Consider the following 15,937-nt stretch of genomic DNA (forward strand, 5'->3'; position numbering starts at 1 on the left):
CTTGGGCTGCAGTTTTCGGCCACTAGAGGTGGGCAGACAAGTAACCCCTTGTCTGTGGCGTGGGGGTGGAGTTCTGCCAGCCCTGGTGTGTCAAGCTTTCTAAGGATCTATTTTGGCTCAACACATTTTGCCCTCCTGGGGGAGGGGAAGGATAGCATGTCATTATTCTTCTATTGTTTTGGCCCCCGAAGGGACAGGCATTTCATTTCCTCAAGGCTTACCAAATAGACCATTGTAACAGCACTCTCAGTTTTCCCTTCTCCCTAAATTTAGTATCTAATCAGTATGTAACTTTTTACATTCCCTACCTGTTTTTTTTTTTTTTACAGAAGCAAAACTCACCAATAGTAATTTGTTAATATCATAAAACCAACTTCACCACGTGGATATAAAAACCAATATAATTTGGGTGGGAAGAAAATACCCACTTAAGAGACCAATTCTACCTCACTCAGTGCTGAAGCCATGGTTTCAGGGTCCCGTCTTGGAAAGGGTCTCCTTGCTCTCTGCCCACTGTGAGATTATTTTGAAAAGATAACTTAAATCCTGGAAAGTACCAGAAAGTGGGAGGACCCCAAGATCTCTTAAAAAGAGCAGAGCTAGTGGAATAACAGTCATCAGGTTTGGGATTTTTATGAAAATGTTTAATTCAGCTGCTTCTTTGGAATGTGTAGTTTGGAGCTTAAGTTACAGTTCATCCTAGGTGATTTTGATGCTACTCAGAGAATACAAATGTCATTTCAAGTTAAGGCTTCGCTGTTCAATTTGAAACAACAATTTACAAGTGTCATACATATCATCATAGAAAATAAAAATTTCTGTAAAAAAAATTTGCACAAAATTTTATGAGGGTACAAAACATGAAGCAATAATATACCAGAAAATGAGACATCTTACTACAGAAAGTCTTATAGATTTCAATAAAGAAAAAATATGTTATTTTACACCTTTAAAAATTACTAAAGAATCTAAAACAATATAAACTGAACATTTTGTAACACTGCCTTTACAAATTAATAACTTTATAAACATATAACTTTTAAATATATTTATCAGTGCAAGGTACTTTAAAATTTAAAGTTGCAGTATCATTTTTCCTTGGCTGAGGACACTGGTCAAGTCTGTTGCCTTAGAAACAAAGTCTTACTTAATGCTTCCTCCCAGTATGATTACAACAAGTGAATAGATGCCCCTGGGAATAAAAACGTATTCTTTTTTAAAAATGATCAATACTTTCCTGGAAAAAAGTCATTCTTAATCCCATTAAACCAGGGTGTATGAACCGTTTGTTCAGGAAGCAAACGTGATCTCTAGGAAACACAGCTGAGCGAGCCCTACAGCCACACGAGGAAGGAAAGAGACTGTGGTTCCTGTGCACAGCTCAGCACGGCAGAGTCCACCAGCCGCAAGCTGCTTTGGGTTAGGGCGCTTTCCTCTCTGTGCAGTTGAGGGTTATGTCTCGCCAGCCCTAAGGCAGGGTTTTTTTTTTTCTTTCCAAGCCATTGGAAGTTTCTAGAATTCATTAAAATTTATTTTAAGGAGAAGAGGAGGGAGAGGGTTACGATCTGGATGTAAAGTGAAAATATAAATTAAAAATAAGTTTAAAAATGAGCTAGATGAACATTGCTTTTAAAAACTGAGACAATGTGGTTACTTATTATGCAGAACCTTCTGCAGTTGACTGCATTTCATAGTGTAATAATGTGATTTTGTTTTCTTAAGAACTTAATAATTTAAAAAAATATTCTCCCCCCGCCCAAAATTATTTTTTCAGGGATTCTGATGAATAGTTCTAAACATTTGTTTTGATTTTATGTACCCCTTCTGTCTGGTCTTAACATAGTTTTGCCTCAGGCATCAGGTTTATTGTTTATTTCTTAAATGACCTGTTCTTTTTACTCCCGTCCTCTGACCAATAACAGAACAAGAAGGTTCTTGGGGTTCACTTTGTAGGTTTGGATGTAAAATTTTCACATCGTTTTAGACTTGGGGATTTTATTCAGTGCTTCCTGTGGGTCCCATCTGAAAGCCAGTTTCACTCTTTTCTCTTTCAATTTATGACTCTGATTAAATGCAATCTGATCACAATGGATGGGCACATGGCTCAGGAAAAAAGATACTGTCACTTTAACCAGTTAACAAGAAACCCAAAGTCAGACTTTGGAGGACAAAGTTAGGAATTCCCCTTACTTGATTATCTTAAAACATAAAGTCTAGTAAAATTGTTCGCCGTCGCCAGCAGGTTAAAGCTGCAAGGTCCTTTCTGGACAGTGGCAAATGCTTCGGTTCTAAGAGCAGGAAAAGGGACAGAGGGAGGAGAGAAAGAGCCAAGAGTTTACATCTGAAAATACATTCCATAGGAAAGAACAAGGAGAGAGAACATTGCAGCTTTATACAAAGGGTCAAGAGACAGGACACTGAACTCAGAAAAAAGCAGACCGATTAAGCCACGTTGTTGCCAGCTCGTCAGAGCCCTTGCCCTCCCGGGGTTGGCGCAGCACACTAAAATATACTTTCTTCTTAGTCAGTGGGCCACCACGTCTGATTGAAGAGAAGGGTTTTTCACCAGAAACAGAGTGGGTCATCCACGGGACGCAAGGAACCAGTACAAACAAAAAGGCACTTGAGAGGACGAAGACTAGCCAGTGCCGAAGACTTTAGTGGTGGTCATCAGCGGGACACCCGCGTGCCAGCGGTTCGGTGGCTGCGTGGGATGGTATTCTGAATGGAGGTCACAAACACGAGATTCAGTACAACACTGGAAAAACATCAAGAAAATCTGTCGATATTGCTTGGTAAACAGAGCTGACACGCTATATGGGTACTGAGGCCACAGTACTTTGCAAACAAAATAGTCTAATTCTGTTTTGTTTTTTTCTCCCTATGCTCGCTGCAGGTAGCGATGCAAAGGTGGACGTTGGCGTCCCCTGAAACGTGGTTATGCTAATAGGCTCTGGGCACTGGGCTACGGGTCACATGTCCATCAAAAGGGCCCACTGAACAACGCCTGGTGCCAGCATCTTGGATTTTGCCATTTCTGATAAGAATCCACCACAGGGTAAGGAGAGGTGGGGTTAAGGGGGGTAAGAGGGTGAACCCTAAGGTCAGTCACACTTGGTCTCAACTGGCTTCTGATTACCCAAATGAAACCAAGAGAAGAAAGTGGGCTGTCCACAATTCCTGTTGTCACCACAGTCACCTGTTTGTGTTTGTAGGCGACGCCCATTTGAAGCTCCTGAGAAAAGCCTGGTGTGGCGTCACAGACGCCCTTCCCAGCTTACAGTGAAAGCAGAGCAACAGTCCCCGTGCCTCCACGGACCTCCCACCTCAGTCCTCCCGTGCTCCCTCCAGCTTCGTGCCTTCATGCCTCCGAGTAATTACTCTGTGGGTTCAGTTTATCTTTTTTCAACTTCACGCCATCCACAAGTTCAAAGTTGTAGTTCTCCAGGGCAGACAAGTTTCTCTCCGACATCCCGTTGTGCCAACAGGCGCAGTACAGCACAACTCCACAGACTGCACCCAGGAGCACCCCCAGGGCACTCATGGCTATGATGGTGATCAGGATGGGGTCCAGGGTCTTTAGCACGTTGCCTGGCTTCCGGGAGATGTTCTTGTCGTGTTCCCCTTCCCCTTCATATCCTGGGGTGCTCCCTAAGGGAGGAGACAAGGTTACTCACGAATACTGAAAGGCTACATGGAAGTAGACAGACAGTCAGGAAAAAGGGGAGATATAGGAGGCACCGTATGCTCTGGTGCACGGGGAGAGGAGGGGTGGGAGGTCATAGTGGTGGAATGTGGCGATGGATACCAAGGACGTCACAACCTTGACTGAATCGCTCTAGACTGACGTTAGTCACAATGAGACAAGGCCTCAAAAGCCCAGGTTGGCCTTGAGCTCTCCATAGAGCAGGGGATGACCTTGCATTGCGGATCCTCAATACCTCGATGTCCGGATTGTAGGCACGCACCACCACACCTAATACATATGTTGCTGTAGAGTAAACCCAAAGCTTGTGCATGCCAGGCAAGCATTCCACCAGCTGAGCTACATCCTCAGCCTTGGATGTGCAGGCATGGAGTTTTGGCAAATCTTGGTCACACAGGTAACTAGTGCGTTTCAATGGTTGGATTTAAACATTCTCCTGACATCTGCCTGACCTCCCAGGCAGGCCCAATAGGATGCTATTACGGGATGCTGTTTCTAGTGTCCCCATGGGGTTCATACACAGAAAACCATGAACACCTCTTAACCCCAAGATTATGCTAGTAACACTGAAAGAGACTTTTTCCCTGAGTAAGTTAATGCCCAGCCCTGTCATGCAGAAAGGGCAGCCGCAATGGACAGAGAAACAGTGTTGTGTTGTGCCAAACAGACGACATTTAATAATCAGTGTCTTCACCACCCTGGTAGTGTTACTGGAGACCGTCACGCTGCTCTGCAAAGGAGTCACTGGGGATGTGTTTGCTTTAGAGTGGAACATGAGAAGTTATTAGCACGGGAGCATTGAGCCTAATTACCTGGTGCTAGGAGGAGCACTGAAATGCTAATGGGCAGCTTGTGTGGTGTTTACTTAATGGTGCTCTGATCAACTGAGATTCCAATCAGCAAAAACTAAGAATATGAGACGGGAGTCCCTAAACAGGGGGAAACAAGCCTTGGGGGCATATTAATACTCCATCCCTTGATGAAAGATTGTTTTGAAACAACTTCTAATAAAGTTTACAGCGGTGTGGACTTGGTAGCATGTTAATATCTGCAACAGCACAGAGCTGTGTTTATTATTTTTGTCAGCTCGTGACCCGCTATACTTAGAGTAGGATCATATTTCCAGTGGCAAGAGCTGGCGATGTTGCCTCACTGCCCCATGCTCGCTGTCAGCAATGCTGGCCAGAAGGTTTGGAAGCTTCCAGAATTTAGCTCTGATGCCATGTCTTACATCCGAGCACCGAGAAGTGCTAACCCAAACCACACGTTTTAGAGCTAATCAAACATAGCCAGCTACCCTGATGTGAGATTGCTACTTAGGTTTCAGTCCCAAAGCCTGTCAAGTGGGAGTATACTTGCCCTATACAGCAGCTGCTCTGAGGGTAAAGTAGTTCCTTACTAAGTCCTGTCCTCAATGTCATCCCAGACTTTATGATTTTGTTTCTGTGGCATAGCTCAGGCATGGAAAAACGGGGCATACCCACTCCCGGGAGTGCAGGCTCAGTGTCACCCCCAACTCCCCTAGGCAGCTAGGGACAGATGGAGACCCAATCCACACCCACTCGCCTAATCCCAGGGCCTGGGTACACTAGTGTACTAGGATTCCAGAGACATTTCTTTACAACAACAAAAACCATAAGAAACTAAAAGACATTGATCAGTAAGATGACTTTACCTGTCTCATCAATTTTAATTTCTGTGTTCTTTTTATCCAGGTCTGTTGGTTCTGCCAGGGCAAATAAAACGAAAGGAGATGGTAAACTACAAATGAAATAGGACAGATATGACACACACACAAACTGCATAGAGACCTCCAACCCCTGCTGGGCTTTCACAGTTCGGGCTGCAGAGCGTTCCTTTCCTTGGCTTGGAAAAGCTGCTAAGTCACTGGGAAGGGCAGAGGGACACGTTTCCGCATGCGGAATGTGGACTACTGATGAAAACAAGGATCACAGGTGGGAACGGACCCGTTACCGAGGCCGTAGCATGCTAACGGCTGCTTCCTACTATTGGTGCATACTAAGTTGGCTTTTGAAATAGCACAGTGGCTCTTTGAGCCAGGAAACTTCTTCTCGTGCCTTATCAGAAATAAATAAAATAACATTCTATGGAAAAAGCGGAGCCTCAGGATTGGGTAGAGTCCTAAGTCTTGTATCCCGGAATTTAAAATCTCATGTAACACATAATAAGCACTTTGGTAAACTTGTACAAATGAATGGTTCATCTGTAGCGGGCACTAATAGCATCTAAGGCTAGATTGTTCAATAATTAATATATATTTAGTGAATAATTATATAATTATGCAAATATGCATACAAAGGCCATCAAGGGTCATTTCTCAGTTTCATCTAAGTTTTTGAGATGGGATCTCTTCCTGAACTTGATTCAGGTAGATTGGCAGGGGTCCTCCTGTGACCGCCTCCCCAGTGCTGAGATTACTTATGCGTGCTCCTGTGCCTGAGTCCTACGGATCCCAGCACAGGTTTTCAGCTTGTCTCACCAGCCCTTTTAGACCACCTTTTATTGGCTCATATAAGTAGGCAAGAGCATTAAAGAAGTTTACAAGACCAGCGTCCACGAATTCAATGGACTAGGAGGCACATTGCTCTGCATACAGTACATAGCCAGAAAGAACTTATTGGCCTGAACTGAGTTTATTTCTTTGTTTTCATTCATGAGATTTGCTTTTCTAACCCTGAAACATCCCCTTCTTAGTCTCTGTTTAGGAGAGAAATACAGTATTACACATACTGTGTTAACTCTAGGAAATACCCATTCAAAGCCAGATAGCCACAGCAATGAGGAATTTGCAAAAACAATGTCATCTGAACTATTAAACTGGGTAGGATGGCACTGAAGAGGTTTTCTAACGTAGAATGAAAACCCAGATCATTATTCACTGCTGTTCTTTTTTCAGTTTCTTTAAATGATGGTATCAAATCATTTCCCCTTTAAGGATTACATATATTCAATGTATTATACAATAAAAGACTTGTAAGTTGTGGAAATGACCAAACCCTATTGCCGCTAACAGGCCGCCTTTGTCTTCGATTTGCCCAGCAGGCTCTTCCCGTTCTGTTATAATTAACAGCCTATTATGTAATGACGTATAACAAAAGTTTCAGTGTAGCAACCGGAGCCTAAGACTAATTACTGTGCTATTACATTGTCATTAGTGATGATATTTGTAATTATGGATTAAGAACTGGGGAATATGAATCAGATTTTTATGTCTGACTTTCATGTGTGGACAACACAAGGCCATCATGACAACCTGTTAGGCAGATGGATGAGCGGCCATTACCTGCCATGCCAGCCGGTGGCAGAGCCAGAAGCATCGGCTTGTTTATACTACCATAACAAATATGTCTGTGACTTCACTGACAATGTAATCGTAATTAAATTCTCCGTGATCCACATGTTCGAAGGCCTGCTGTTTTGTTTCCACACTCTGATATCGTCTGTGTGTTCTGCCCCCATCAGAATGTCTCCCTAAGCCAGATATGACTTCTAAGCTACAGTCTTTAGGCTCTGGAGGCATCAATCAGACTTTCTAAGTGACTAGGTTAAAGGAGGAAGTAAATGAAGATGAACTGCTCCACTTTTATGCCCTTCCTGCATGCGAATTTAATCTAAATGACAAGGCAAAGTCCATCCACAGGCTAAGAATCCTGCCAGTGCAAAGGATTTTATTCATTCCCAGCCAAAACCCATCCTTACTTGCACAGTCCTCCTGAGAAATGTGTTTGTTAATACTGATGTCATCCACAGCGATCCCACCGAGGTTTCCCTTTCCAATTTCACCTTCAAAAATAACCTGAAAAAAAGGAGGTGGTTTCCACAATATTTTTAAGTTCTGTCTTCAACACACCAATGTTTATAAACACTCTCTCAGTTGAAGCTTTGGCATAAGCTCATGAGACTGCATGCAAATTAAATTCATGAAATTGCACAAAGTTAAGCAAAGGAGATTGCATATAGACACACGGAGTTATCCATTCTTCCTATCAGTGGCAGAGATGATTCAAACCTCTCCCCACATTCATTTTTCATAAGATAAACTTTAGAAAATACTTGAATGAGAGGGACGGTATCTGTGCCATCTTAGAAATGGGTTATGATGGAGAATTTTTCCTTTGTCCTGCTGTTATCTAAGGGACAGTGAGATATGTCACCAAGACAAAGACCACAGAGGCAGCCGTTCAGGGTGGTGAACAACCTCATACATTATCCCAGCATACAGAAGCCTCAGCCCTCCGTTTGTGGAAGGGTTCTTACCTGATACAGTTTCAGAGATTTGTGCAGCAAGACACGTCCTTCCTTCCAATGGTCTCCTTGGTGCCCAACCACCATCCAGACCAGCTGGTCGTATTCCTCTGGCTTCTGGTAGCGCAGTTTGACCCTCAGTGTTCCAACATGAGAGCCGGACATGTGGTACCAGAAGGTCATGCAGTGGGCAGAACCCTGGGAATAGACCACGGGGCTCACCAGGCGGGCTACTTTGCCCTTCTGATTTTCATCAGCTTGGGAATAGATGAAGTTGCCATCTCCTGCTGAGGCAAAACTCTGTGTCAGGGAGATCAACCAAATCCACAGCTCTCTTTTCTCTCTCTCTTTCCTGTCAGGTACTATCCATAAAAACATTCTCCTGGGTTGGGGCCAAAAAACCAAGCAGCCAGTGGGAAGAGCAGATGTAGTCACTGGGAACTGCATAGGCACTGGTAGCCCTGCTCTAAGAGGCTTTGAATGGGCTCTGGGTACTGTTTATCAGGATCGTGGTATCACAGGGATCCAGGCTACAAATTATATCTGTCTTCATACTATCAAAAGTAGACTCTAAGCACAGTCTGTCTCCAGACTTTGAAGAAAGTGTCTGGATTTAAAAGGTTTCAGCACATCAATGTATGCTCAGATACCCTGGGTATCAGCTGAGATGTTGATCACTGTCCTCTTGTTGCAAACCTGCTGGCTGTCACTTTTCCAAGTGATTGTGTGTGTGTGTGTGTGTGTGTGTGTGTGTGTGTGTGAGAGAGAGAGAGAGAGAGAGAGATAGAGAGAGAGAGAGAGAGAGAGAGACAGAGACACAGACAGAGACACAGAGACAGAGAGACAGAGACAGGCTGTGTCTGTGCATGTATGCACATGTGTATTTGTGTGTGCACACACATGTGTGTACACACTTCTTTGGTCGAGTGCATGCCTGTGTGGGGGACCTCATACTGTGCACATAGAAGCCAGAGGGCAGCCTTGGGCATTATTCTTCAGGTACTAATCACTTTGGTTTTTGAGACAGAGTCTCAACAGCTTACAACTCCACAAACAGTACAGTCTGGCTGGCCAGCAAGCTTCAGGGAAACACCTGTCCCTATGCTAGGAAAATACGTCCATGCCACCTCACCTTTAAAAAAAAAACATGGATTTGAGGGATTGAATTCATAACCTTGGGTTTACAAAGCAAGCACTCCCCCCCCCCTTGACTGAGCCATTTCACCAATCCTTAAATATCTTTAGAAATTGTTATTTTCCCTTTGATTTATGTTTAATGGTCTATCGATTTCTCAACTTTGGCCAAGAGTTTGATTCTCACCTGCAAGCTGCTTCTGTTTGCTTCTGGCCCAAGGAGAAGCAAGTCTGCATTTCTGAGGCTCATTTGAACATGCTGTTTTGGCAATGGCGACATTTGTGGAGCCATGAGGACTTGCAGTTGGCTCTGCTTTAATCACCCCCAGTGGGAACATTTGTTCTTGCTTCCACCTGGTCTAAACACACAACTTGTGGGCCACCTTTTGCTCTATGAATAGGAGCCACAAACTCCCACACTTCACCTGACGTAACTGGAAATGTAACGTGATGCTCAGGTCACAGAGGGCAGCCGGGTGCTTCCTTTGCTGGCCCACAGGCTTGTAAATTGTGAGGTGGCTTTCCCCTGTGCATGTGTGGGCATGCCCTCATGCTTGGTCTCAGTAGTGTCTAAGTCTCTGCAGGCTCCTCTCACCCTCAGCTCTCACAGGTGCTCGTATTAAGTCAGTGAGTGGATCCATAAGGATCACTGCTCCAGATGTGTGCGAGAGGCTGCAGGGCATCTCTCGCTATCCCTGGGAGGGAACCCTCAGTGCCTGCTGACTCTGTAGTGCTCAGTGTCTATTAACCTGCTGGGCTGCCAAGACCCGGTGCCTGTCTTTGTGACAATATCATTGCCTCAGTGAGTGGCAGGTTGGCCCACTGAGATCCACAGGGAAAACCCACACCTCTCCCGTGCCTGCTTCTTGATTGACCCTTTGGGAAAAGACCAAAGTGAGAATGCTGAAGGGAAGAAACAGAATTATGCGGCCCAGCAGTCTAACTGCTGCACACGAAGCCTTCATCCCAACTATGCACTGGTTCTATCTCTCAGAGAAATGTCCTCTGACCTCCTGAGTTATAATTACATACGAGTCTATGTGTGTGCATGGGCGTGTGTGTGTGTGTGTGTGTAGGCATAAGTGAATGCTGGGCATTTTTCAATCACTTCTCCACCTTGTTTTAAGACAGGGTCTCTCAATGAGTCTTGAGTCTCTGCTGATTTGGTTAGACTGGCTGACCATCAGCCCCAAAGACCATCTAGTCCCCTAACAGTTGGATTACAGGTGCACAAGGCCATGCCTGGCTTTTATGTGGGTGCTGGAGTTCTGAATTTAGGTCCTTATGTTTGCATGACAGGCACTTGACTGTGGAACCATCTCTCTGGTCCCCACGGGTTCTCTTTGCCCTTATTGTATGCCTCTGACACTGGCTACCTATCCAGCCACACTGTGATGGTTTCCACCTAAGAATGGACACCAGGTCCTCCTCCTTAGCCTCCCTCAGCATTATGGGTTAAAAAAAAAGTCCATGCTCAAGTCTTTTGGACAAGATGATGCAGTCAATGTACCATCTGTGTTGGTGAGTCTCAAGCTTTCAAATTCCAATTTCAGATGGAAAACAATCCAAATTATGTCCATCTGAAAAAGTACCAAAATTAGGTAGTATAATTAAAATGGAAATCTTTTGTCTAGAGGTGAATGTAGGTAGGCTTTATGCAAATGTTGTGCCATTTAAGGTGACACACATATGGGAGCCAATTGTACCTATATTTCCAGTGCTGAGCACAGCAGCTGCTGGGTAAATAACCTGCTCAAACTACATTTGCTCGGTGAGCAATGGGAAGAAACTGGAATTGCTTACAAAGAGGTATGCACGTCCATTCCTACAGTCAAGGGCATAAAACCCAGTGGGGGTTCCTTTACATTCAAAATTAGGAATTTTAATGAAGCATTAATAATTTTAAAATGCTTTAACATCCAATTTGCAGAGTACCAAATATCATTATCGTTGTTTTTAAGACAGGGTTCACTATGCCGCCTGAACTGGCCTTGAACTTGTGTCCTCATGCTGAGGGCTGGGATTCCAGTAAGCACCATTGTGCCTAGCTTCCAAATACTATCAGAAAGCTCAGGGTTGGGGCTATAGTTCAGTTTGTACAGTGCTTGCCTGCACAAAGCCCTGGTCCATTCTCCAGCACCACATAAACCTGGGTGTGGTACTGCATGCCTGTAACCGTAGCACTTCAAGGCAGAGGCAGGAAGGTTAGAAATTCAAAGTTATCATCAGCTAAAAGTGAGAAGTTAAGGCCAGCTCTGGCTTGAGTGAGTCCTTGTCTTAAAAAAAAAAAACAAAAACAAAAAAGAAAGAAAGAAAAGAAAAGAAAAGAAAGTGAATATCGGGCAAGCACCCAAGTTGACAAGAGTTAGCAGGCGGGGGTTCTTTTCATCTAGATGGTCCCTTGTTAACACGTTCTTGGCTCTTCCATGCTGGCCATGACTACCTCTCCCAGATGACCCCATTTCTCTCGTGTAGTGGGAGGCTCTTTCTAGTTAAGGCAGAGCCAGCTGCCAGTCAGCCTCAGCGGCTGGGAGAACAAAGGAGCCGCATAGTCCGAAGGAATCACACTTCTCTATCTACTGTGCATCCAAGAAATGTACTCCTGGTCCTCCAAGGCAAAAAAGCGTCAGTGTTTCCCCTTTCAGACATCCTATCAGACTCTGGGTCGGGAACTATGTCTTCATTTTCTCAGTTAGCACTCTACTTCTGCGAGCCTTTTAGCGTTTGTTTCTGGCTAACGTAGCTTTTCACCCTCTCTGAATGTCAGGTCCTACTGGGCCACTCCACCTCACTTTGCATCCATTTTCCCACCATTACTGCCTTCATCTCAGCTAATTGCATTTAGTTAATCTGATGCCATCTATGTGTACAGTGCCATTTACAGTCAAAGTATTTTAAGTTTTCTAAAACCGCTTGTCTTAAGATTCAATGGAAAGTGTCTCGGAATTGAAGGAGTCCAATTTTATCCAATTTCCTTGTCACTCTCATTAGGAAAGAAGGAGTAGCCGTGGCAGAAAGGGGCCTCTTCGGCTTACTTTGTGATTACATTCACCACAGAGAAGCAATCAGCAGAGTTGGAAAGGGGTGGGGTGCCTTCTACCCATCTGGAAGCTCAGAAGCCAGGCACCCGCCAGGGCTGGCATGTGACAACTTAGGGTCCTTCTGCACCCTAAATACTCAACTTAGGAGTCTTTTGATGGGCCACTACCGAATATAGTCAGGAGTGTGATGAGGTGCGGTGTAGTGGTGGAGGTGTGTGTGTGTGTGTGTGTGTGTGTGTGTGTGTGTGTGTATGAGTGTGTGTGCGCGCGTGCATGCTCGTGCTTGTGTCAGAATGTTGTTGGCTCTGTGTAAGAACCTCCTACAGGATAAAGAGACCAGGATGTGGTGGGAAGGAACACACTGAATCAGCAGTCTGCACTCATTCCCCTCGCAACAGCTCCTCACAGGAGGAGGATGTGGGTTTGAGAGCTGGAGTTTGGAGCGTAGAGGAAATGGTATAGGTTGCAAGACGTCTCCTGAAAGGGTCTCACCCCACATTGTTCTGTCTCTACTTCAGGGGGACAGAGAGCAAGCACCAGCACGATGGAGTGGGCCTGGTCACGCCCTGGTGCAGAGCCTGGGGTGCAGAGATCACTGGAGAGCATGCTCGTGCACAGAGTGCTGCCTGTGCACCGTTAGCCTGGAACTCATTACATAGTCACGGTGACCTTGAACTTCGGATCCTCCTGTTTGCCCCTCCTGAGTGCTGGGGTTGCAGGCATGTGCCATGCCTGGTTTTAAAGCTGTTTTGTTCCCTTCTACTAAAAAATGGTTAAAGTTGTCCTGTGTAGAAGTTTAGGTAAACTATGAGCTTGAGTTCACTGAATGTGTCTAATGTTGACCTTGGCTAAACTAAGCCTGGCTTTCCCATCCTTGCTCGTTTTGGTTTTGAAGGAGGCCAAACCAGTGGCCAGATTCAATATGGATTCCTGTTCTTGCTCCAAGCTGCTCTCCACTAAGGAAAAAAAAAACCTTGAAAATTCCAGAAACAGAAACACCAGTAAACGCCTCCAGTATTACGTATCACCCATAAAGCAACAGCTGTCAGGAGCTGTCCCTGGTAACCAAAGATGTGCCCAGCGTAGAGCCGTGGTGGCACTCTTACCTGTGTGGTCCTGAATGGGCCCTGTCTTGCTCGTCAGCACACTCCACTTGAGCTGCGCACGGCTGTCGTGTTCCCAATGGCAGAACGTCTTGTGAGAGCCCCAGCCAAACTCGCAGTTAAATCCGTACGTCGAGAAATCTTCAGGGGAGAAGGACAGACAGACACTGGGTCAGAAAGCCCATTAATACTCTCTTGGGAAATTAAAAAAAAAAAAAAAGATAATTCCGTACTTGTTCTAAAACTATGGGAAATCCACAAAATCCAGGGTTACCAAGAAACTAACAGATACATGAACAAGTTACAATGTTTGCAAAGCCACGTTTACTATTACCATATTTTTGGTCCATCTTTTAAAAGATTATGGATTGCCCATCAAACTGGGTTTATGTAAGATTTCCAGGAAGGCTACTTTCCAAGGTATACAGGACAACAGTGGCATTTTCTCTGTTTGCACAGTAGTCAATATGAAGGGTAACCTTATTGAGGATGAACCAAAAAACTTGATATCCATCAATGAAAGGTAGCTTATTCGGGATTCTCTGTTAGACTCCTAAGCCCAGATGTGGCTTGGCAGCAAGCCTGGCCCTGGAACTCCCTTCACACCACACCAGCTGATGGTCCGAGCCTTGTGTCAGGAAGGAGCAACTGAAGCATTTAGCTGAGGTTAGTTTCCTTCTTCCGTGCTTTCCAGGAGTTCAACTTCAGAATATGTCTTTTTATTCTTTTTGTGAATTTCTAAATTTGTATATAAATTGTTCATTCCGCTTAAAACCTAGATTTGAGGTCATGTAAAGCCCAAACTCATTTAAACATCGACCCTTCAGAAATACTTAAAATTATTTTTTTTCCAACTGCTTCCTTTGGTAGCTGAAAGCACGAATGTGTTTGTAGGGAGGTGTCTGACCTTGACCCCAAAGCCTTTCTTTTACTCTTCCCGGTTGTCTGAAGGGGCCTCCAGATTGGAAGTACTGAACAGAAAAAAAAATCAGTGATAGTAGGGTTTTGTTTGGGGAGGCTTCAGCAGAGGCTCAAGAATATTCCAAAGTTGAGGTCTTTGCTCTTCCCTGTGCCCACGCAGAGCAAGCCTGAGATTAGCAGTCCACAAGATGGCAGTATTGAGTCAGCTAGAGCCTCATCAAGGGTGTCTGCCCAACTGTAGTGGAGTTTCAAGTCTCTCAAAAGACTTGCATAAAATAAAGGAAAGCCTGCTATTATGGGCTGTCTTAGGGTCAGGCAGAGACCACGTCTCCTTTTGAGCATTTATTTAATTTGCCCAAGTGTTTAACACAAAGTCTTTCAATTGCTCTTCCCGTCCTCTCCAGTGCCCATCCCCCCATTAACAACAGAGGGAGGGATTTTAATAGGAAGATTTATTAAATAGATAAGGATGATTTACTTTGCATGTTTTGGTTTTCAATGAATTCTTTTCAAGTGTTAATGTCATATTTTAGAAGGAACTAACCATATTAATAATAATAAAGAGGTAATGTGACCACCCAAAGGGTGGGCAGAGCTGGTTCCAAAAGAGAAGTTGGTCACGTGACGTGTGTATTGTGCACATGCTCAGCTAGTGCAAAAGGTCAGCTCGAGTGTCAAAGGAGAGGGGTTTTTCATGTGCAAGATATTGAAGCATGAAGTGGGACTTTATAAGGCTCAAAAATCTCTCCTGAAGCTACCGCCCTTGGGAAGCAAAACTGACTTTTGCAGATGGCACGGTCAGCAGCCTTGCCCTGGAATGTACTGTTGTGTAACCTCATGGTAGGAAATGTTGATGTGAAAGTGTGAGGTTTGGACTTTTTTTTTCTTTTTGCTTCAGTCTGCTTTGTAAAATATGCAAGAGGGCAGAAAGCCTTCATAACACATGGCTTTGGTTCCATCTACTTTGCCAACACATAAAATTTGTTCTCTAGTCCAGAAAAATCCCACTGTGCATTATGTTGGCTAACATTTTGATGACATCATAAAGCGTATGAACTTGGTGTTTTGGCAATGACTAGGACAAAGAGAAAGATGTTCTTCACACTTTCCTTCTCCTCAGTGGATAGCAGCCCACTTTTATCTCCCAGTGGCCTGGCCAGCCCTAGAATTTAATTAGGGGACCCACCTTTACACTGTACTTCCCCTTGTCTTCTTGTTTTGCTTTAATAATTTATCACCATCTAATTCATTTTTTAAAAAATCAATGCATTTTAGAAGGGCAGGGAACTGGATTGCCGAGTGTGTAGCTCAGTGCAGACAATTCAAGCCTGGATACAAAGGTGACTGAACATTCAAAATATCAACAGACATTTGTGGAGGGAAAAAGAAAACTGCAGAGGGATCAGGAAAGAAGCAGCAAAGAGGGAGAGAGGGAGAGAGAGAGAGAAGGAAGTCAAGTGGAGGAAAGACACGAAGATATAGGGACACTGGCAGCTAAGTTTTTAAATTATTACCTAGACCCTGGAGTTGTGCACAGTTCTCATTAAATGCAATAGTAATAATTGGACTAAATCCCTTCTTTAAAATAGCAGGAAACAATATTCTGATCTTAAAACAATTTATGGCCTCTGTGAGCAAGTGCCAGCTGTGCTGCCGAAACGATCTTGCCCGCAGTTGAGTCATTAAGCACAGGATGTAAGCAAGGACCTAATTTTCAAGTCAAGGCCCCTGTCTAGCATGATCACCGCTTAGTCATCAGCTGGCCC

General features: G+C 44.3%; 1 protein-coding gene and 1 long non-coding RNA gene across 4 annotated transcripts in view; one reads left to right on the top strand and one right to left on the bottom strand.

Annotated features, from left to right (window-relative positions):
• Window positions 1–622: 622 nt before the first annotated feature.
• The window catches only part of NRP1 (neuropilin 1), a 144,507-nt gene continuing 129,192 nt past the window's right edge, over window positions 623–15,937 (bottom strand). For all 3 annotated transcript variants that reach the window (XM_084756148.1, XM_084756146.1, XM_084756147.1), the window contains 5 exons: window positions 13,254–13,391; window positions 7,985–8,256; window positions 7,427–7,523; window positions 5,382–5,432; window positions 623–3,651 (listed from right to left, as the gene is read on the bottom strand). In XM_084756148.1, the coding sequence (XP_084612274.1) occupies window positions 3,362–3,651; window positions 5,382–5,432; window positions 7,427–7,523; window positions 7,985–8,256; window positions 13,254–13,391 (848 nt within the window). In that variant the 3' untranslated portion in view covers window positions 623–3,361. The remainder of the gene's footprint in view (window positions 3,652–5,381; window positions 5,433–7,426; window positions 7,524–7,984; window positions 8,257–13,253; window positions 13,392–15,937) is intronic.
• LOC311582865 lies at window positions 5,440–13,242 on the top strand. Its single transcript, XR_014774287.1, has 3 exons — window positions 5,440–5,661; window positions 8,332–8,427; window positions 12,666–13,242. It is a non-coding gene; the product is annotated as an uncharacterized lncRNA (long non-coding RNA).

Source organism: Acomys minous (genome assembly GCF_964271855.1).
Source record: "Acomys minous genome assembly, chromosome: 14".
Classification (NCBI taxonomy): Eukaryota; Metazoa; Chordata; class Mammalia; order Rodentia; family Muridae; genus Acomys; species Acomys minous.